Here is a 21,881-nt window from a genome sequence, read left to right on the forward strand (position 1 = left end):
TCAATGAGAAAAAGGAATTTCAGACTCCAAAGTGGTTACCATGCCACCAAATTCATACAAGTGAAATTAAAGCAGACAGCTTCCATCACAGCTGCATGATGTCTTTGGTCATAATAACTGGATGTTCAGGACTGTAGAGGGATTCTCCAGTGAAAATGTGTTTGGTTTTTACACATCATGTGTCACTTCAAGTGAGGGTGCAGTGTTGGTCACTGCAGGATGTCACAGTGGAACCAGACAACCCAAGCCAAACCAAAGTCTGCCAAGAAGGCCCCAGTGGGCAGCAGGCTCTCTGGTTTGCAGAGACATCCACCTTCAGCTGGTAAGAAGTTCTAGTATGGACAATGCTGGAGCAATCTTTAAAATTACCACATACATCTGTGAATAGTTTCAGGGAAAAGACCTCTGATGAGGAGAAGGAGAAAGGCCTCTGGCAGGCATTGTAAATCCTGCACCATCCCACTGATGTTTAGGAACAAGTTGAACCTGAACTTACCATTCCCATTGCCAGGTCCTGTGTGGTGCTGCTTAGATAAGCCTTGCTCCTGATGGCTAAAAAAAACTGTTTTTCCACTCTGATTTTTTCTTTTTAGAAATTTTGGTTTTCTTTTTCTTTTAGAGAAGGCCTCAAAATAGTTTTGGAGTTTATTTAGTTCTCGTTCTTTGACTTGGTTTCCTGCTAGATGTCCCAGGCTAGCTGGCACTGGAGACAGCAGAGCTCTAACTGGAGCAGACAAGCAGGCTGGTGCCCAAATACAACCTTCATCAGAAACCCTGTATGGGGCTTATGATCAGGGCCAAGTGGAGAATGAAGTCCTGTGATCTTACTGCCTGAACAGAAAAGTGCTGGCAGCTGTTGAGACGGTGCACAGTGCTTCGATACCCAGTAGGAGCCAAATGGGAACAATTTTTTTGGACCAGCAGGGTTGAAGCTGTATCAATGCCTCAAACTTGTAGCTGCTGGCTGCATCAGGAGCTCATGTAGCTGCCTGAGCTTGGTGGCTGCATACCAGGAAGCTGGCTACTGCTCCAGTAAGGTTCCAGGTGCCTATTATCACAAAACATGTGCTCTTGATAGCTTCATAGCTAGTTCCTGAGTAATGCTGCTTCCCTGTGTGGTGATCACTTCCAGATGTGCCTAGGAAAACAGGGTAGGTTTCATGGAAGACAGTATTTTCATATTATTTTCTGTGAGATCAGAGTAATTTTTTCCATCTAAGCCCAAAAGCAAAATTCTGGCAATATGATATGACTTCTGCTGCCTTCCCAACTTTCTGTTGCCTTTGTCTCCATCAGAACAGTGTTGGTAGCTGGCAGGTTTCACTGTAGCAATCACCAGAACCCCACAATGTCCACCAGAAGTATTTATTCCAGTTGTCAAACACCAGGCACACATCATGTAGTCTCTATTGCATCCCCCTTTTCTGTCTACACCTGCCATCCAGCCCACCCCAAAACCCTTCCTTTGTTCTGCACACAGTCACCAGTTCAACATAAAGCGAATCTTTTTTTTCTATCACTGAGCATTTAGACTTTCTCCCTCCAGGACTGGTCAAAAGACTGCATCAGCTGGTCATTGTGGTAGGGAAAAGTGGCTCAGCTCACGTAAATTAAACCAAATCAGGACTGAAAGGGTTTATTGATTTATTAAGGACATGTAATTAATGGACAATCCATGAACTATATATTCAGGGTCTATGTCAGCAATACAGCAGTTCAATCACTAGGTTAGACACTTAGAAAACACTTATAAATTCCTGCTGGTTCCTAAACATACCTTTGTAACTAATCCCCAGACATGTGGGCATCAACCCCTCTCTCACTGGCATGGGAGTCACTTCTGGGAGCACAGCTCCCCCAGTTATGTCCTTTTCCCACTGGAGTTGTGGCCACTCCAGCTCTGGGGGTGCCCACACCACTCCCAACAATCAGCTAATGCATCTGCTGGCAGGCAGGGACACCAGCAGGTCTCACCCCCTCCCAGAGTGTGAGTCCCACATGCTGCACCCCATGGGGTCAGGCCATGCACTGGGTGCCTGCTGCTGATGGTGTCACATGGATGGGGAACTGCTGCATCTGACCTCCACAAAGGCTGTGATGTGCCAGACTGGATTCTGACAGTCTGAGGCCTTTCCCTGACCCGTTTCTGGTTTTTATTTTTCTTTTATACAGTCTTTCCAACCAAGTCATTCTTTGTCTCCAAATTGTCTTTGTTGTTCCCTGGTTACCATTTAATCCAGCTGATGGATGCCATCCTCTTTAGCATGATCAGCTGATGTCTGCTATTTGTTTTCCTCTTCAGCAAAAGAAGTTTTGGGCAAATGCCTCAGATACTTTTTGGTTTTCCATCCATACATGCTCCTTAGTGTCACTTAACTGTTTTATCGGCTGTTGTCTTACACCTCATTTTGCCAAGAGTGAGCTGTGGAGGCACTCCACCATAACTAAAACTGACATTAAGGAAAAGAATAGTGTCCCCATGTCTGAATTTGGGGGGAGGTTATTTCTACACATATCTACTTTCTCAGGGCCTACTAGTTCATGAATCCTTGACCTTTTAGTTACCTCACCTTGCACAACTATATGCAGTTAATCTGTTTAAATTGTGCAGTCATTGTGCTCAGAGAACCAATTGCATATGTCTGTAAATCTAATCGCTAGTGACCCCATACCTGTAAGAGGGACAAGGATAGGAAGGAGGAAGACTTGAAAGACAGTGTTGTCCTGGGAGACAACATACCCTGTTTGAGCCAGTGTTATGTGTAGCAGCCCCTGAATGGGATTTTTTTCTCCTGAACATCCCAGGCAGAAAATTGGAGGACAATCCCAAGGCAGTGTCCTGCAGGACCAAAAAGCTCGCATGGGCACCAAACAATGGCATGTACTTTGCTGGGACTCTGAGGGCAGTTCTTGAGGGTCACTACTGTCCCCCTCAAGGCCACCAGAGGACTACAGACTGTTTACCATCTGGCATCTTGATAGCAGTCTGAGGGCTGCCGTTCAGCTCCTCATCCTCTCTCACCTGTTGTGTGTGATGCAGGCTTGGTGCCAAGCAATTGAGCAGCTGCCCTTTTTCCAGCTCCTGGGCATGCCCATCCCCATTTGTTTGCAGTGGCAGCCCATGGAATAGTACTGACTTGAGGCCATTTTGCACACTTTTGTCACCTTATAACTTGCACTTGATCCCACAACCTGACTTGCTCCCTGTCCTGGCATGCCTCTCTGCTGCTGCTCATCACAGCATCACCCACAGCCATCTTCAGAGATTTTCTAGATCACACATTGCCCAAAGTTTCTGTGTGACCATTAGCAGCACAGTCTCCTTTCCCCCCAAAAATGGCACTAAGGGGCAGAAATCAAGCCAGGCAAATCCTTACTTTGCTTTGCTCTGCACTGGCCATTTCTCTTTGCTGCTACATTAGAAAGGGTTGTCCACCCTCCTGCCCCATAGTGAGCACCTTTCCCTGCTCTTGGTGCCTTCTTCCAGTCCCACAAAGCAGGAGATGGAAAGGAAGCAGGAAATCTCTTTGATGGCTATGCTCGAGGCAGTGAGGTAAATGCTTAGCAGCTTTCATCCTGTAGGTTGTTCCTTCCTAGGTGTCAGTGCATAGCTTTCCCTGACCCCATCCTTTGTCCTGCAGCTAATCTCCTGGACATGCATTGCTTTGCACATTTTGGTCTTGGCAGTTTCCAACATTGCCTCAGGCCCTTATCGCCTTAAAAAATCAGATCATACGGTTGTGGCCTTAGAGACTGCCTGATTGGTATCTGAGCAGCCAAACAAACAGTAAACTTGAATAAAATTTGGCACCTCATTGCCTATTAGTGCTGCTAATTCTGAGAGGGTAATTCACAGACATCAAGGTAAAGTGCATGTCCTGAGCATGCACAGGACAGAGTCTTCAGTTTTGTAAAAGGTTGGCAGGAATGGTTTGAGACCCTCATGAAGGGCATTTTGCCCATTCCACATCCTGCATGCCCCAGCCTGTGCAGTCACAGGGATTTGATATTTCTGGCCACCACCAACCCAACAGGACTTGTCTGTGTATTTATACAGAAATACAAATGCTCGCAGGAAGAGGAGAGAGTTTCCCAGTGATCCTTGAACAAACACTGATGAAGCCAGGAGCTCCTGTAGCTCAGTTTCGACCAGCAGCACTGGAGCTTGTAGTGATGGCGTGCCATGCTGCAGGAGGAAGATCGTGTTTCTGGGTGGCTATTTACTATGTAATTGTAATACAGTTCTTTAGATCTTCTCTAGTTGCTTTCTCCAAACTCACTTTCTGTGGTCATAGGAAATAATGCTGTGGTAGAGTGCATCTCCATTAAAATCTTCCCTGATTTCAGTGTCACCATGAACCTCCCTGAATGTCCCATGCCTGTTTTGTTTTGGATGACCCTATTGCTCAGGCAGAAGGCAGGAAGGAGAGGGCTGCACAGATTGCTGCTGTGAGTTATCTGCTCTGTGGGACAAACAGCTAACTCATGTGCTGTTTGTCCCACAGAGCAGATGAACTGGGTCCTAGCCCGTAGAAAACATGAGACATAACAGGCTGTCTGGTGAGCAGATTTCATGCCTGGGTGACACCACCATGCACCCATACATAATTCCCTAACTACTGTCCTTTATAGGGTAGCACACCTGAGCTATAAAATTGCACCCAGGGCGTTAGAAGGAAAGTTGGTTCAGCTCCTCAGTTGCCACTGCAGACTTGCAGCAGCAAGCTCTCAGCCCAGCAGCTGAGAGAAACAGGCTATCTGGCAAGAGCAGCAACTGTGCAGTGGTCTGGGGAGTCAAAAATGGGTGGTTTTTCCTTCAGCAGTGCTTGTGTATTTATTGGCTTGATTGTAATCACAGCTGCCTTAAGTTGTAACTGATACTGCCCTCCCTGCAGCATAGAGTATGTTCGCTTGGGTATCAGGTACTGCTGTCTGTGTTTGCTTTTGTTATCAACCACCATCAGGAGGACTCTTTAAAAGACCAGCTCTGACCCAGACACCAAGGAGAAAATAGAGATTCCAATTATCCTCTTCTCCGTAGCTCTCTGGCTCTTTTCCATCACATAAACACCACTGAGAGCTGATTCTTCTAATCCAGGATGAAAATCTGTGTGGCACACCTGGCTCCCTTTGATCATGTATAATGTATCAAGGTGCATTCATCAAACCAGACACTCCCAATAAACACACACTTCCAGGTCTTCTAGGCACACAACCTCCATGTATCTCTAACCCATAAGCCTTCATGGCTTTGAGAAGTCTGGTGGCATGTCTAAAGCTAAGGAAGCCATGCTCAGCCACTGCCATGAGTGTAGCTGTAACTAGTGTAATAGAGAGTATCTGGCCTGTCTGGACCTAGAGTGGCCCCAGCAAAGTAAGACTGAGGGCCTAAAAAAGCAGGTCTTGTTGCTTCAGGGGCTGGTTCAGGGTTGTAGCCATGGAGAAGGGTGCCTCATTATGGCTTGCTCCTAAATGCTAGCTTTAATGGCTTAGGAAGGGTATGTGATGATGGTGGCCAGACCACTTCTTCTTGAGACCTGAGAAGAGCATGTTGAGTTTGGGTGGTCCTTGATTCCAGGCTAGGTCATTCTTGCAGGGAACTGCCAGAATGTGCACCTGCTAGGTAGTACCATGGAAAGGCTCATCTTATGTGCATTCATTGCAACTCCAGACCTTAAGGAATAAAAAAAAAAAAAAAGAAAAAAAAAAAAAGAAAGATGGAGCTAAAGTTCAGAGAATGTATCAAGGGCAAAAAAATATGTGGACTACAATATTACAACCCGACAGGAATTTCAGAAGTAAACCCAAGTATGCTTGGATGCACAGATTTAATTTAACTGTCCTGTAATGGTACCAGGGGACCAAGGCACATTGGTTACCTGTGATGACAGAAGTGTCTCCGCAGAGAAGCCCCCAACCCCACCCGGCCGGGCCAGGGGTGCGCTGCCGGCGGCTGTGGCGTTTGTGCAGCGCCCTGAAGGTCACCCCGCAAGGGCGGCGGCGGCAGCTGTCGCATGTGCAAGTCGTGTCCCTTCCGCCACAGGGGACGGGCAAGGCCCGCTGCCACCAGGAAGCCCCTGCCGGCCCCTCCCGACTAGTGCTCCCAGGGCGCGGGCGGCGGAGCGCGGGGCCGGGACGGGAGCGCTGTCGGCGCTCATTATTCCGCAGCCGTGTTACACGTGAGCCTGTTGGAGTGTGGCGGGCCCGGCGGAGCGGGGCGGGCGGCCACGCGAGGCGCCAGGAACAGGAGAGGGACGGTGCTCAGCAGCGCCCAGCCGACCGGCTGTGCTGCGGGGAGCAGGGAGCGCAGGGAGCGGGCGGGGCGAGAATACCGGGAACGGGCGGGCACGTGTGCGGACCAGCGCGCGCACAGGTGTGCGGGTGCGCGCACACACGCCCGCAGCTACAGCCGGGCAAGGGACACGCACCCCCGCGGTAGCACGCACGCACCTGTCCGGCCCAGCAGGTCGGAGCTCCGGTGAGCAGTGGGCGCCCGCACCCACCCTTCCCCCCGGCGCCGGTGCCGCAGCCCCCCGCCCCCTCCTTGACGCTCCCACCGTCGGCGCGCCCCCACCGCGCCCCGCCCGCCCCGGGCTCCGCCCGCGGAGCGCTCGGCGGATCCGCATTGGCGGCAGCGCGGGCAGGGCGGAGCTCGCGGCGTATATGAAGGGGCGCAGCGCGGGGAGCGCGGCTGCTCCGTGCCTCGTGCCCTCCGCCGCGCTCCCCCCTGTCACTCCCGCGTCCCCCCGGCCGCCTCCCCCACTCTGCCCCGTTGGGCCGGGGCGGGCGCACCCATCCGCACCTTCTGGGGCTGCTCCGCCTGCTGAGGGCTGTAGGTCTCTGCACGCTGTTCGCCCACCCCGCTGCTCGCCATGGCCCGCGGGAAGGCCAAGGACGGTGATGGCAACTGGAAGAAATTCATCTGGAACTCGGAGAAGAAGGAGCTGCTGGGCCGCACCGGGGGCAGCTGGTGTGAGTGCGGGGCCGGGGGGCGGCGTTGCGGCGGGCGCTGCAGCACGGCCCCGGCGCTCCGCCTCCGCCGGCTGCGGCGGGGCTGCGGCCGGGGCCGGGGGGGGCTGGCAGCAGGGTGTCCCCGCGGGGTGAGGGAGGCAGGGACGGGGTCCCCCTGCCCTCTCCCCTCAGTGTCCGCCGGGGCCCCGCGGGGGCCGGCGAGCGCTGCCCCCCGAGTGCGGCTCCAGGTGGGTCCGGGGGTGAGGCGGGGTCGGGCCGACCTTGTCGAGGGCACCTCGTCCTTGGGTCTCCTTCCTTTCCTGATGGCTGGCCCGGCCCGGGAGCATCGCCGTCGGGGGACCCTGACTTCCCAGCTCTCACCTGTCTTAGACCTTACAGAGGCTTTTTCTTTTTTCTGTTTTCTCTGGATAAATGAAACTAAGCGAGTTTAACTCCGCTGAGAAAGAACAATTGACTTTTAATATCTCCGCAAGAAGGAAATGGCTCTATGTGCATTCCTCATAAATGCTTGTGCTGTATTCATTGCATTTAGCTTAAAGAGGCTTTTAATTTCTTTACGCTAATAACAGCTGTCCAGTTGCTGCCAACCACAGCCGGTGTTGCCACCCTTGCGATATTGAATTCAGCTCCTATTGTAATGGATCGGCTCGGAGGTGCCACATCCAGAGCCGGCAGCTCTGGCAGGTGGACTAGAGCAGGTTTCTGCCGTATCTTTACGTGAGCAGAATGGGGTTGTGGGTGCGCATGGAGAGGTATTTTCTGCTTCTGAGGCACCAGGCAACTGCGCAGCGCTTTAAACGCGGAGGCTGAACCAGGTCCTTCTCCCAGAGTGTCCGTACCTATCTGCCTAGGACTGATTTCCATTTGCTGAGTTGATCTGCAGGCTGCCGATTAGATTCTTCTGTTATAAGCCTACCTGTTGCAAGAAGCTTTTCCCTTCAACCCCGTGGTGCTCGATTTCTAGACCCACTGTGTATTTTCTGAGACCTTGGAGTGGTTTTGACCTTTAAGGTGTCTTTGGCGTTTAGAGCATCCTGGCTGGCAACCTGATTAAATAAGCTACCTCCCAGCGTTTGCCTTTTGATGTTACAAAACTCAAAGGCATTACGCTGCAGACAACAGCATTAGTGTTTGGTTTGTTACAACAGCACCTCCTATGACCGTGCTCTGGAAAAAATTTCCACACGTCCCTGACGTCACGGCCATTTGCTTTACGCTGCCTGGATACCAAAGAGTGCTTTAACTCCTGGAGCACCACGTTACTGCACCCAGCTCTGCCCTCCAGCCCTGGCTACCTCTAGTGCACTCGAGGAAGACAAGAGGATGGAATGCCTTTCTGATAGTGTCCGTCAGCCTCTGTTTCTCTGGGTGGCCCTCCTGTTTGCCTGTCTTTCATAGACTTAGAACAACCAGATGCCAGCTTTCATTGTGAGGCTTCTCTAATGATGTAGGTTTTTGGTTTTTTTTGATGGAACTGGGGAGTGAGGAGGAATATTTCCACCCACTACTTACTTCCCTTCTCTGGGAGCTCATCACTTCAAGTCTTCAAAAAAACTACATCTGTTTTGTTTGCAATTAGATGAGGGCAGTCTGAGATATCCAGTAGGCTCGCTCTCAAGTTGTCTTTGGCTTCTGCCTGTCCCTGCAGCCTGATGAGCAATACAGTTGCTTGGCATGGGCTGGCCTACCCTTGTAGGTGGCCTGGTGGTGTGTAGTACAGCATGTTACCCTGCAGTTAATCTGTTCAGATAATCCTTGTAAACTGGTAACTGATACCCAGAGCTGGGCTGGAGCTCCGTTCTTCTCCGTTCTTCCCAGTCCCCCCTCAAGATGGTTCTAGATGATGCTCCTTTTAGACTGAAACTACATTTAGTCTTTCATGGTTATGTAATTCACTAATTGGTATGAGCAGTGCAAGAGTGTCTTTGTAGGTATACAAGCCTTGTAAATGTGCAGTATTTTGACACCTTAAGAGTACTTTCCTACATTTGAGATGGAGTACTGAAGTTAATTGGGCCTGAACTTTTTACCCGTTGTCCTTTTTTTGGAGGTGATGGCCTGAATTACTAGAAGAGATCAGGCTTTACAATGGCTTGTAAACGTGAATGAAACACTTACTGATACTGCTCCTGGAAATAGCTTTGAGCCCAGAGCTATGTGGAATGAGTATCCTTCAAGCACACCCATGCTTGCTGTGGGGCACTTGGATCACTGATCCTGGCAAGTGCAGGGGCCTATGGTGGTGGTGCTGGGTCAGCCAAGGGATCCTTGAAGGTGCGGGGGAACATGGTTTAGTCTTTATATTTTATAAGCCCAAACCCTGATTCACAGATTCATTCAGGAGCTCATGTTTCCCTACCACCAAACAACTGGAGTGCCTTACATTTCCTGTCTGCATCAGGGCATAATCTCACTGTTAAATAGATGTCTTTGCAACATCTGAATTTTGTGTGCTGGGCACCTCCTTGCAAGTGGCAAAGGTTGGAAGTGCTGTCCTGAAGCATGACTGCCAGGAGGGCTTGATTTGATTCCTCTTTATTTGTTTTCTCTTGCAGTTAAGATCCTCCTCTTCTATGTCATCTTCTACGGTTGCCTGGCAGGTATATTCATTGGGACCATCCAAGTGATGTTGCTCACTGTCAGTGAATTTGAGCCCAAATATCAGGATCGAGTGGCGCCTCCAGGTAACTAAATAGGAGGCTCGTGTTTGACTTCGTGCGAGCTGTTCTGGGAAGGCGAGGTTGGTTACTCACCTCAAGAAGGAGGATGAAATAAGCGTGTCATTGCTGCAACACATATTTGTAGGGGGTGGGTATGTTCTCAGCCTTCTGTGTTAACAGTACTGGGGCTTGAAGAAAATCCTGCTAGAATTAAAGGTTACATCACGGGAAAAACGTCTCCTCTCTGAGAGGAACTTGAACCTGCTTTGGTTTTCCCTTCCCCTAAGCTGAAGTGATGGGGTGAGGCTAAAAGGCTTCACTTTCGGGAATAGGCTGTATGAGGAAGCTGAGTTCGGTTTTTCTTTCTTCAGAACCACTCTGTTCACATGGGTAAGTGAAGGGACAAAGATAAAATGTCTGCTCTATCAGTGGAAGCGGTGTACCAGTACCAGTTCTGGGAGTGCTCATGGAATTGTTTTATCCAACACCAAAGTACCCTGTGCTCTAGAAATGCTGTGGCACTCACTAGTGGGAATTGCAACTGATTGGCATGGGAGGTGAAGGGAGGGTTGGGTGGGTCTGGTAGCTGCTGCTGTGTGACCTGTCCTCACAGACGTAGAAATCTCTGCTCAAAATGATGCCTGAGCAGTGCCTTTGGCCAGCTGGCCTTGGGTAGGGCAGAAGGAGCACGTGGCCCTTGCCGCAGGTTTGCGCTCCGCCTGCTCAGGCTGTGCTGCGCTATCCGACTCCCGCCGCAGCCGGGAGCTGGAGCGCAGGGGGAGCTGCGCAACTGCTGCTTTCCCACATTGCAAATGACCTTGAGGCTGCCTGGCACTGGGCATCCTAACGATCTGTCTCCAGTTGCTCTGTGAAACAGTTCAGAAGCTTTTAATAACAGTGGCATTTAAGTGACAATTGTGACGCTGATGGCTTGTAGCTACACAAGTTGGCCCTGATGCTGTGCCGTCTTGCAGCCCCACTACCTGTAGTGCTGTGCTGTGAATCCCTGCCCTAAACACAGGGAATGTCACTGTCACCAAATGGTGCTACAACTCAGCTAAGTCATCTTTTCCAGATAACTGCTTTTCTACCAACATGCTTTAAACACAGAACAGAGGCTCGAAATTCCTGTGTTAGTGTGTTATACGTCTTCATGTGCCACCACCATGGCCGGGGCAAATGCTGTCTTAAGCACTGAAAGCAGCTCTTTTAATCTCTGTAGTGGACCCTGACATTTGCAGGAAAGACTGTCAGTGATACTGCCCAGAGCCATTGGCTGCATCTGAAAAGCCAACATGGCTAATGCTGGGGTAATTGTTACTCAGTAATGTGTTTTTCCCCTTCATGAAATAATTAGCAAAGGCAGCCATGGATCTGAGGTCTCACCCAGATAGCCCTGCTGTTCAGCCAGATGTCACATAATTACCTGTTCTAGGTAAACGGATTGCTTTCTATGAAACAGCAGTTTATGATTCCAATTTCAAAGCAACTCTGGTAAAATTTTTGTGAAAGACTTCACCCTGCAGAGGATTTTTATAAATATCTTAATTGCATACTGCACCAGTTATTCTGGGGCTTCTTTTTTTTTTTTTTTGACAAAGAAAAGGAATTTAATTTCAAGACAGTCTTGTAATGTGTACTGCAGAAATCAAAATGGAGGAACAATGACAAGTTTGTTAGGAATCTTTTGTAATGGGTACTGAAATCAAGGGGAACACAATCCACCTCCTCGAATGTGTGGGACAGTGGGGAGCCAGTAAACAAGGGGTTTGAACCAAGCTGCAATGACATATGCATAAAACTTCAAAGAAATAATTAGTAAATAGAACAGGATCTTCTGCAGAGCATCACTTGACAGCACTTCCTACAGATGTAGACAAGTTGGTGTAGGGCATGGCAGAGGCTGGCACTTAGTATCCAGTACATTCCTTGTCCTGTAGCACAGCAGCTGCTAAACTGTGAGTCCAAAATCGCCCTTTAATGCAGGCTTTCAGAGACACTGACAGGTAGTGAGTGGCTGCACTGCTGTTTGGGGGGTCAGCAATCCCTGTATTCTCTGGCTGTGCAGGATTCTCCCCAGTGCTGCAAGCACAGCTGCTGTTCTGTCAAGGAACACATGTGTGGTGAGCACCAAACTTGAACTTTCTGTGATCTGAGACACCTACAAATGATGAGCTATATAAAGTAGGATATTGTGCAAATCTAATTCCTCGTTCTTGTGGGAAAACTTGTGAGCCAAGTAAGTATACTGGCAGCTTGATAAAGCCCTGGATTTTCTAGGGAGCCAGAAAAGCTGGTTTTATTCTTGTTACAGTGTTCTGTCCTTCTTGGGCAAGTCACTGTTGTTGTCAGCTCAGAATGCTTTGAGAAAGGGAAAACTAACTTGCCTTCAGGATTTGCAAGAGAAAATGCTGTAGGGGCTGCTATAATATCATTCTTGTTCTGAAATACAACAGATTTCATAACAGCAGCAGAACCTACAGGGTGTTGTATTGAGTTATTGACATGGGTATAACTTTGAAAGCCATAAAGTGCTATTTTTGTAGCCAAGTGTCATTAATACGGTAATTGGTTTCTGCATTGAACACAACAGGAATGTTATACAGGGCTTCAGGGCAAGCTGAGTATTGTACCTTTCCATTAGACTATTTTTTTTCTTTCTTTTGTCTTGTGGGGGAAGGGACAGTGCAGTTCACCTGCCCATCAGCCCTGCCATTGCGACAGCCCCAGCTCCCAGTTTCACTTGTGCTGCAGGCTCGGACTCTGCTTTGAACACAGAGCACTTACCCTGCTACTAGTGAAGGATGAGGATATTGCCTCTTAAGAAGCATCCTAAAAATAATGCTTCATTCTCCCCCTCCCCACCCCAATACAAATTGGGCTGTGTATCCTGCCATCTTGTGGTGTGCATCCCGTGGAACAGCAGTCTGTCACAGGCTGGCTGAGGGGAGAGAGCTCACTGCAGCCTGAGGCAAAGCTTTGTAATTGGTGGCTGGAAGGAAGAATCCCTGCTCCAGCCAGGGGATTTCAGGTGTTCCTGCTTCAGGCTCTGCTGGGCAGTGAGTGCATCATAGAAAGGCTGCTTTGGTGTGTGTTCCCCACTTGGCTTATTTAGCTTGGACAGCAGCAGCAAGGTGGCAGGGAGACTTCAAAGGAGAGTGTGCTGTCTCCTGGGAGGTTGCACCTCTTTGCTTCTCTCATCTCAGCAGCACCTGTGCTTGGGAAAATCTCAGTCTCCAGCACGTTGCAGCCAAGCAGGTTTTGCTGCATTTGCAGAAAACTCAGACCTGTTTTTTGCACTTTGGGCATGAGGTTGACTGCAAGCTTGGAAGGACATTGTTTGATATGGTGGCTTTTAAAATCTATCCTCACATAGTGAGCTGGGGGAGGGTGTAGTGATCACTCAATTTGTTGTCTGTGTCATCTCAGGAGTGTTCATACTCATTTGCAACAAAGATTACATGGTACTTGGAAATGAGCACGGTGTGAAGGAGCAAGAGTGGTTACTATGGCCTTATACGACTGTTCCTAATAATAAGCCTGACTTCCCACTTGTAGTTTCTTCCTCTTTACCCTCCGGATACTTCTCCTGAAGTCTTGCTGTTGCAGCTTAGAATGATAAAATCTATGTGGAAAACTGTTTTTAAATGAACTTGAATAAATAGGATTTTAATCTGCAGTGGCATTTTGGAAGTGGAACTGTAGCCAAAGAAAAGAACCCAAATGACTTTACGTGGGTTTTTTTGGGTGTTTGATGTCCTTGTATAGTCACAGCCAACAAAAGGTGGTGTCCATTACCAACTCAAGGCATTGCTCATCATTTACATGGACAGTGTCAGCCAAGTGAAGATGAGAGTCTTATTTCCTAACGAGGCACTCTGAAGTGTCAGTTGTGGCAATTTTCTAATTTGTCTTTATTTTAGCAACGAGTTACTTCATTGTTTTGTGTGGAAAGAACAGCATAACATCTGCTGTGCATCTCTGTTGTAATAGCTTGAGATGCAGAGCTGTGTCATACAAATTATAGTCTGAGGATAGGGAGAGGGTTGTTAGACTTCTGGCTCTGAAAGCACCTGTGGGTTTGTTTCTTTTCCCCCATAGGACTTGCTCATGAATGGCTTCCTCATGTGCATGCAGCCCCTAAGAGCTTCATTTATGCCAGCCACACTCTTCCCTGGGTGTCTAGCAATACATGCCAGGTAGTACTGCAGGGCTCAATTTTTAAGCATTTTTTCTCATCCTGCTTGCTTAAGTTGCCAAGTGGGGGTGAGAGAATGTTCCAGAAATGTTAGTGTTCTGCAGAGGTTACCTTCTGCCATTGTACAACATGCTTGGTTTTCCACACAAGATTGCATAAGGTTTCAGTGATAGTGCTGCTCTGCTAACACCACTGCAGCTTTTAGTTTGGCTATGGGATGTACAGAAGGAAATGATACATCAGGGCTTAGGGCTTTGCATCCAGTCAGTTGCAGGCATGTGAGAATGGAGGTTATGGTAGAAGCCAGTAACACAGTTTTTTAATTAGGATAACAGTATTTTTCATTACAAGTCTTTAATATTCATAAAGATTGTATTTCTTACTTTGTAAGTGGGAAGATTGATCTCCACTTTGCTCCTATCCTAAACAAAGCAACCACTTGTGTGCCAAAGTCTAGTCTAGTCTGGTTCATCCATCCACCTGGAAATGCTCCCAGTTAGGTAGAAAACAGCCCAATTTGGGCCACGAGCTACCTGGCAGGAACAGTGGTTCCTTTGTTCTGGCTGCTGGAACAGCTGCTGGACGTACTGCCTGGGCTTCATGGCAGTTCTGTGGAGATGTGCAAGACAGGGATGCTTTGGGATGGCAGTCTGTTCTCCAGCCAAGTCACTTGTCTGATGGGCAGAGGGTTGGCTTTGGACTTCATCTATCAGTGGCCAGGCTCTCTTAAAGAGAGAACAGGGATCTTCTACTGGGTGGCTTTTACAAACCACAGAGATTATTGCTGACCTTTACATCACCTTTGCCAGGCCTATGTGGGTGCCCTATGTGTTACCTTGGCCAAGACAAGAAACAGATGGGGAGATCCTGAGCAAAACTGACAACTTCACTTGCCTGACTGGAACTAAACAAGCCTGGCCACGTTTCCTTGATTTTTTTTTTTTTCTTTTTTTGTATTTATACACTTGAATATGTATGTGAATATGGATGTCACCTGTAACTTGAACTCTGGAAAAGGCAGACCCGGGAGAGGACCTAAGGCCTGGCCTGCTTCTGCTGCAATTCCAGACAGCCACTTCAGGTGACTGAGTCTGTTCTTCCCAGCTGAGTTGTAACATGAGAAGGGCTTCGCAGGATGGGTTTGAAGTCCCTTACTAAAATGGAAACTGGTGTATTTTTTCTATATATAAACTGTTCTTGAAGCAAGAAAATGAGTAATTGCTCGAAAAAGGGTTGAAAGCCACTGACTTTGGAGGGTAGGATGTCATTCTGCTAGAGGAATAGAGAATTGCTTCTAAACTTGTAAACTCAACCTGGTCCATTTGTAGCAGAGGGATTTTTGAGCAGTTAAAAGCTGCTTCAGGAATTAAACTTGAAACACCGGAGCTCCTTGCTGGACTTCTCGCAATCTTTGGTGACCAGGAGCTGTGTTTAGGGGAACAAAGGTAATCTTTGTCCTAGGTTACAAATTCCAAATTGGTGGGTAGTGGCAGGGGGGTGGGGGGAGTGGTGAGTTGGTTTGTGGAGGGACTGAGCAGAAGCACTCAAGTGGCTTTGGAAAAATTGCTGGAGTCACAAGCTCTTGTGGGTTGGGGCCAGCTGCCTAAGCTGCCTGAGTTTTGCACCAGAGAGCTTCTTGGCAATGGGCCTGTTCTGAAAGGTGTCAAAGCAAATGCTGCTCCCTTGCTCCTTTTCTTCATCTTGCTAAAATGAAGAGGACAAACTGAACTGAAGTCAGGCTCTTAATAATTACTATTATTTATTATAATATATATAATATTATAATATATAATATAATTATATTTAATATATAATTATAATAATATAATATTTAATATGTAATTATAATAATAATATAATATATACAATATATATAATGTATATACTATTATACTATTATTCTTCAAATGATAAATTCCATTTTAAATTCCATGGCTTCCATTCCATGTATGCTTCCATGGCACCATCCCAGACCAACGCTGTCTGTAGTAACATCAGTACATCAGTCGTTGCCACAAAAGCAGTATGAACTTGGTTCCCATTACTTGAATTAAAGTATTAGCCATGCATCAATACTTTTAATTAAAATGTGACCTAAACATTGCATAGGAGCAACTATTTACAAGTTCCACAATGAAGAGCAAAGGAAGTTTGTGCTTTTCATTATCTGTAGGCATTTCTTGTTTGTAGTCTCTTCTCCATGCATCATTATTATAGTTTAAATCTGAGCTGGTTTGCACAGCCCAGAATCTAGAGAGTCTTTTAAACAATTCTTCTGTTTGGTGGCATTTCCTACTCACCTTCTTGGTGATGAGCTGCAGATAAAATCATCTTCTGAGCTCTCTTACAGTCAGAAATACCCGAGGAGGCAGTGCTCAGGCAGCTGAATTTACTAAGAGAGAAAATGTCTCCTGCCCTGCATCCCACAGGGGAGACACACAAAGGCCACATGGATTCCAGCTGGCAGAGTGTGACCGGACTTGGGAAACCTTGTCTTTGTTGCAGGAGCTCACGAGTGTACAGCTGTGCTGTATCCTAAACACAGAGTTTGCAGACACTAAAGGCAGCCTGTTAGGGATACTTACGTTCTGTGTGGCTGGTCTCACACGCCACTTCCCTTCTGTCCTCGAGGAGGAGGCAGAAGTGCACAGGAGACCTGTGGTTGGTGCTTTTTTTGAAGGAAGGCTAGACTTTGTAGCCTCACTTCTCCATTTTGTGATTTTTGTCTTTTTACCTGACACAAACACTGTGATTTAAGACTGTTGCTGGAAAGAGGAGAACCTTTCCTCCAGTGAGCTTAAGCTGCTTTGTCAAAGTTCTTAAGTCTGAAAAATAGAGATTATTATTAGGAGTTAAGTTCTTGGTATCACCTGGAGGCTGTGCAGCTTTGAGGTATACTTAATGTTTTCTCCCTGATTTTGCTTTTCTTAGGACTGACTCAAGTCCCCCAGGTTCAAAAGACAGAAATTGCCTTTACTGCTTCTGATCCCCGAAGCTATGAACCCTATGTGAGGAACCTGGATAATTTCTTAAGGGACTACAGTAATGAGCAACAAACTGAAAACATTGTGTTTCAGGACTGTGGAGGTAAGTCTTGATTGTTTCCTACAGCTGAGGACTGAATGATGGCTCTTTCAGGTCTACCAGAAGCTGAGGTTGAGCAGTGGTGGTCTGGATTTTCAGCTGTTCCAGCGGCATGTGTGTTAACTGACTGCTCATTAATTTAATTTGGGCAGACCGCACTGGGCCATACTTAGCAGCTTATTGGAGGGTTGGGTACCCCCATGTTTCACTTGGAGAACTCACTCTTCAGTTGACTCTGAAGATGGCACTGACCTTATTCTCTCTGAAACCCACAGGGGTTTTATTGATGACTTTGCTAAAGCTAGTGTTGGTCCTCTTTGTGCCATGCAGTCAAACGTTTGGGAGGTGTTTACCCTTAATAGGTTATTTGTAATCATGTGAATGAGACTCTCACCTCATAATACATCTGTATCAAATCTGAGGGGAACCCACTTGTAAAAGCTGCCCAGAAAAAAATGGTCTCTGAGCCAGATGATTCTGGAAGAAATCTGTTATAAAACAAAGCTCCATAAAACTTGCTGGTCTGGGAGCAGCCTTATGTTGGGGGGTGGCTGGGTGTCAGTCTGTGGAGTGCCTAAACTGCCCTGGTGACGGAAATCCCACCTCCCCGGGGAAGTGTAAGTGACACGCACAAGATCCCAATGCATGTGGTTGTGTTTTCCTTCCCCTGCTGTGACAGACACACCTACTGAATACAAGGAGAGAGGACCATATAATGATGCCCAGGGCCAGAAGAAAGTCTGCAAATTCAAACGTGAATGGCTGGAAAACTGTTCTGGATTACATGATCCCACCTATGGCTACAAGGATGGCAAACCATGCATCCTTGTCAAGCTCAACAGAATTATTGGCTTCAAACCTCAGGCAAGTATCTTTCTTCCCTTCTTAGCAGAATCTACTGATCAGGAGGAAGGGTTGGCTGCAGATTTGCTGTGCCTGCTTTTTGGTCTCCAGAAAGAGATCAGTATTAAACCCTTGCTGCAGAGGATAAACTGTGAGACAATTTGACTAATTTGCTTCAAAAATGCTTTTACTTGAAAAGCAGTGAAAGGTGTGCACTGCAAGTTGGTAACAAGTAGCACTGAACCTCACAGTGCAACCTCCTGGTTATTTATCTGGTAACTTCTGAGCCTGCTATTGGAGTTGCTGTAAAGGGGCATTTTCTTCAAATGATAAATTCCATTTTAAATTCCTGTACGCTTCCATGGCCACCATCCCAGACCAATGCTGTCTGTAGTAACATCAGTACATTTTGTCATGCCCTGATCCACTCAATTCTTTTCCTCAGGCAGTGCAGTCTTGTCTGCCTTGCCATAACTGCTTAATTAATTTATGAAATGCTAATATTAAATACCAGAGTGAAACACAGGCTCAGAAGAGTAAACTACATTTGAAAGTCAGGCACAGCTGCAAGAAAGGTGAGGAGGTCTTTAGTTAATTTATTGTAGTTTTCCCGAGGCTTTAGGATATCTCTCCTAACTGGTTGCTCTGCCCTTCACTCAAAGGGAAGTCTGCAGTAATGCTGAAGGGTGTTAATCTGGGTATTCATGGCTTTTCCTTCTGTTTTTTTTCCCAGTGCATTAAAATGCTAAAAATTTCTTTTAAGAATTCAGTGGCAAAACGTGTGCTGTTGAATAAGGTGGTGTGCAAAACCTGCCACTCTGTCTTTTGGATGGAGAACAGTGCAAATGGTGTTCTAGGCCACCTTCACTCCCATCTGTCAGGGCACTTGAGGATGGGAATTGGTGCTGTCTAACGAGTCCTGAAGAATGTTTTCCTTCAAAGAGAGCTTGCCCTGTGCTACAAAAATGGACAAACTTTCGGTTTATCTGATTTGTGGTGGAAACATTTTAGTAGAATGTACTGTGGTGGCTGTAGGGTGACATGAGATGTGCTTGTTTGATGACTGGGAAAGAGAAGGGTTTGTTGTGTTCCTCTCTTTTTTTGCAATGGAGCTCTGGAGACCTCCAAGACTGCATTAGACAGCAGGGTCTGGTCACGGAATGACTTGGCAGATTTCATTTAGAAACAATGCATCCAAGGCAGAATTTATTTGTGGTTCCACACTCCAGCAGAGACCCCGTAGTTCTTGCATTGGGAAAAATGTTTGTAAAGCAGATCTGAAACTGCAATGTTGTCAAACAATACTGCTGCACTTTAAAAGACCAAAGACCAGCTGGGTTAGTGGTTGGACTATGAGAGTTTGCACTCACACCTTTCTCTGATATACCCAGAGCTTTTGTTCTTCCTTGTTGGTGGTGTTGAAGTTCAGCAGTGTCAGGGTGAGACTGCCACACTTTGTTCTTTCCTGTGCATTTCCAGTCCTGATTACACACACCTGGCAGGCAGGTGGCAAATCCTGCACCAGTGCAATCCTGCCACTGCCTGAGCTTGCAAAAACAAGCCCCACTAGCTATAGACACTGCCATGAAACATTTTCCCCAGGGGCACCATGGAACTAAACCCAGCCTGACCTGCTTGTATCCACAGCAGGTGAAGCTGTAAGAACAGCCAGCAGTTCTGCTTGGGTCAAGTTCCCCTGCTTCCAGTTGTGCTACACTACTTGTCTGTCCCAAGAACCACTGAGAGCTGTTGCCTCAGAACTGTGCTTAGAAGAGATTCCAGTTAATGGTGTGTGTCGAGTACTGTTGATCTTTGTTGCTGCAAAGGTGCTCCAGTCTGCAGAGGAGTGTCCAGTGTGTAACATCCCCTTGTTCTGGATTTCTTCTAGGCTCCAGTCAATGAAAGCCTCCCTCCTGAGGTTATGGCAAAATACAACCCAAATCTCATCCCTGTCCACTGTGTTGCCAAGGTGAGTTGGAAATGTGACAGAGCAGAGTTGGGAAGCTGCAGGGGATGACTAAGCCTTTGTCCAAGTGTAGTTATCCCCTTGCCAGCCTTTCCATAGACTAATGGAGTGGTTCTTACTTGGGATAACAGTAGTTTCTCAAAGCCCTGCTGATGGATCAGTTAGTGCTACCTTCACAGAGTGGGGTAAAAGCAAGATAGTTAAAGCTCTCTTCAAAAGTAGCCATTTGGCTTCCAAGTGCTGTGCTGGAGCAAAAAAAAAAAGGCCTCCATGGAAGATATTTCATACTTGGCATGGGCAAAGCAGCTGAGAAACAGCAAAGTTTGTGTAGCTAAAGCCTGTGCAATTGTACCACAGGATGCCCTGATGGTTTCTAACTGTGTAAGTGGCTGAGGCTTTAAATTAGGCAAAGCCCTTTTCCTGGCTGATGTGCCCTGACATGTCCTGTAAACCACTGGTGGCTCTTGTACTGTCACAGTGGGAACCAGCACTGACCAAATGGGAGGTCACAGTCTCACTGAAAATCAGCTGCTGATACAGCTGAGGGCTGCCGAAGTTTGGGTGGTTGTCATTGCTTGTGCCTCCTCTTCCCCCCTGCAGCGAGAGGAAGATGCAGACAAAATCGGCACAGTAGAGTACTATGGGATGGGCGGCTACCCTGGCTTCGGGCTGCAGTACTACCCCTACTACGGGAAGCTGCTGCAGCCGCGGTACCTGCAGCCGCTGGTGGCAGTGCAGTTCACCAACCTGACCTATGACGTGGAGGTGCGCGTGGAGTGCAGGGCCTACGGGCAGAACATCGTCTACAGCGACAAGGACCGCTTCCAGGGACGCTTTGATATTAAATTCGACATAAAAAGCAGCTGATCGTAAGCACAACTCTCTTCTTCCCCCCTCCTCCTTCTCCTAGCCATTTAAAAAGGTTAAAAAAAAAAAAAAGAACAAAAAAGAAAACCTACTAGTCTTGAACAAACTGTCATACGTATGGGACCTACACGTAATCTATATGCTTTACACTAGCTTTCTGCATTTACTAGGTTAGAATGTAAACAAAGTGTAGCAATAGGCAACAAATATTTATTCTACTGTAAATGACAAAAGAAAACAAAATTGAGCCTTGGGACATGCCCATTTTTACTGTAAATTATGATTCCATAACTGACTTGTAGTAAGCAGTGTTTCTGGCCCCCAAGTATTGCTGCCTTGTGTATTTTATTTAGTGTACAGTACTATAGGTGCATACTCTGGTCATTTTTCAAGCCATGTATTGTATCTGTTTTCTACTTCTTGTGAGCAAAGACTTTTTGCTGTCCAAGGTGTAAATACTCAATGGGACTAGAACTGGCATGAAACCTCATTATTTTGTTCCTTTTCAAAGAAAGGCCCACCTGTGATCCGATATTTAACAGCACTCCATAAGGCTTCTGGCTTTTTTGTGGTGTTAGGGTATTTTATTTGGAGGGGTGGCAGGGAAACTAACTTAAGTGAAGTCAAAGAGAATAGGTGATTGTGTACTGTGCTTTGTAGCGAATGCTGTCTCTCTCTCCACCTCTTCCCTTATCCTCCAGTATGTTGTGTGAGAGACTGGGTCAGGCTATCACTCTCCTTGGTGATAGGCATAACTCTGCTTTGTATATTTTCTTTTCTCTTTTTTTTTTTTTCCTGCTGAAGGCATCGCACACTGTGGTGCTAATGTCTTTATTGAATGTTTTAGCCATTTTCATGGTGGAAGAATTTTATATTTATGCAGTTGTACAATTTTATTTTTTCTGCAAGAAAGTGTAATGTATGAAATAAACCAAAGTCACATGTTTGAAAATAAATCTTTATTTTAAACTTTATAAAAGCAATGCAGTACCCCATAGAATGGTGTTAAATGTTGTCTAAAGTGCAAAACTCTATGTTCTAACATGTAATAATAGCCAGGAGTACAGTGCTCTTGTTGATCTTGTATTTCAGTCAGGCTGAAACATTGGACAAATAAATGAATGAACACACAGTTCTGTGTGCGTGTCTGTTGCAGTGGGTAAGGATGGAGCCTGTTAGTTGTCCAGAATCTTGAAGAAGTACTGCACCTATTTCAAACAGAAAATGGATCATTATCATTCCCAGACTGTCTCAGCACACGGGAGTTGAAATGATTGAAACATTTGAAACA

At 46.9% G+C, this 21,881-nt stretch overlaps 2 protein-coding genes and 1 long non-coding RNA gene across 5 annotated transcripts in view; 1 reads left to right on the plus strand and 2 right to left on the minus strand.

Annotated features, from left to right (window-relative positions):
• Positions 1–1,627: 1,627 nt before the first annotated feature.
• On the minus strand, positions 1,628–6,497 carry LOC136568818 (uncharacterized). Its single transcript, XR_010785284.1, has 2 exons — positions 5,880–6,497; positions 1,628–5,673 (listed from the first exon to the last, which is right to left on the minus strand). It is a non-coding gene; the product is annotated as an uncharacterized lncRNA (long non-coding RNA).
• A 200-nt stretch (positions 6,498–6,697) lies between these two features.
• On the plus strand, positions 6,698–21,722 carry ATP1B1 (ATPase Na+/K+ transporting subunit beta 1). The gene is made up of 6 exons (XM_066572082.1): positions 6,698–6,972; positions 9,528–9,656; positions 16,762–16,917; positions 17,594–17,778; positions 19,646–19,726; positions 20,324–21,722. The coding sequence occupies exons 1-6, from the start codon at positions 6,873–6,875 to the stop codon at positions 20,588–20,590; spliced, it is 918 nt and encodes a 305-aa protein (XP_066428179.1). The 5' UTR covers positions 6,698–6,872; the 3' UTR covers positions 20,591–21,722.
• NME7 (NME/NM23 family member 7) overlaps positions 21,533–21,881 on the minus strand; it is an 88,692-nt gene continuing 88,343 nt past the window's right edge. For all 3 annotated transcript variants that reach the window (XM_066572080.1, XM_066572079.1, XM_066572078.1), the window contains one exon: positions 21,533–21,798. In XM_066572080.1, the coding sequence (XP_066428177.1) occupies positions 21,766–21,798 (33 nt within the window). In that variant the 3' untranslated portion in view covers positions 21,533–21,765. The remainder of the gene's footprint in view (positions 21,799–21,881) is intronic.

The sequence above is a fragment of the Molothrus aeneus genome, chromosome 2 (genome assembly GCF_037042795.1).
Source record: "Molothrus aeneus isolate 106 chromosome 2, BPBGC_Maene_1.0, whole genome shotgun sequence".
Classification (NCBI taxonomy): domain Eukaryota; kingdom Metazoa; phylum Chordata; class Aves; order Passeriformes; family Icteridae; genus Molothrus; species Molothrus aeneus.

What these genes read in the sequence shown, in the direction of transcription:
- ATP1B1 (XM_066572082.1), top strand. Translation starts at nt 6,873, where the DNA reads ATGGCCCGCGGGAAGGCCAAGGACGGTGATGGCAACTGGAAGAAATTC. An exon ending in GGATCGAGTGGCGCCTCCAG is followed by an intron (nt 9,657 to 16,761) that starts GTAACTAAATAG and finishes TGCTTTTCTTAG; the next exon opens with GACTGACTCAAGTCCCCCAG. An exon ending in TGTGTTTCAGGACTGTGGAG is followed by an intron (nt 16,918 to 17,593) that starts GTAAGTCTTGAT and finishes CTGCTGTGACAG; the next exon opens with ACACACCTACTGAATACAAG.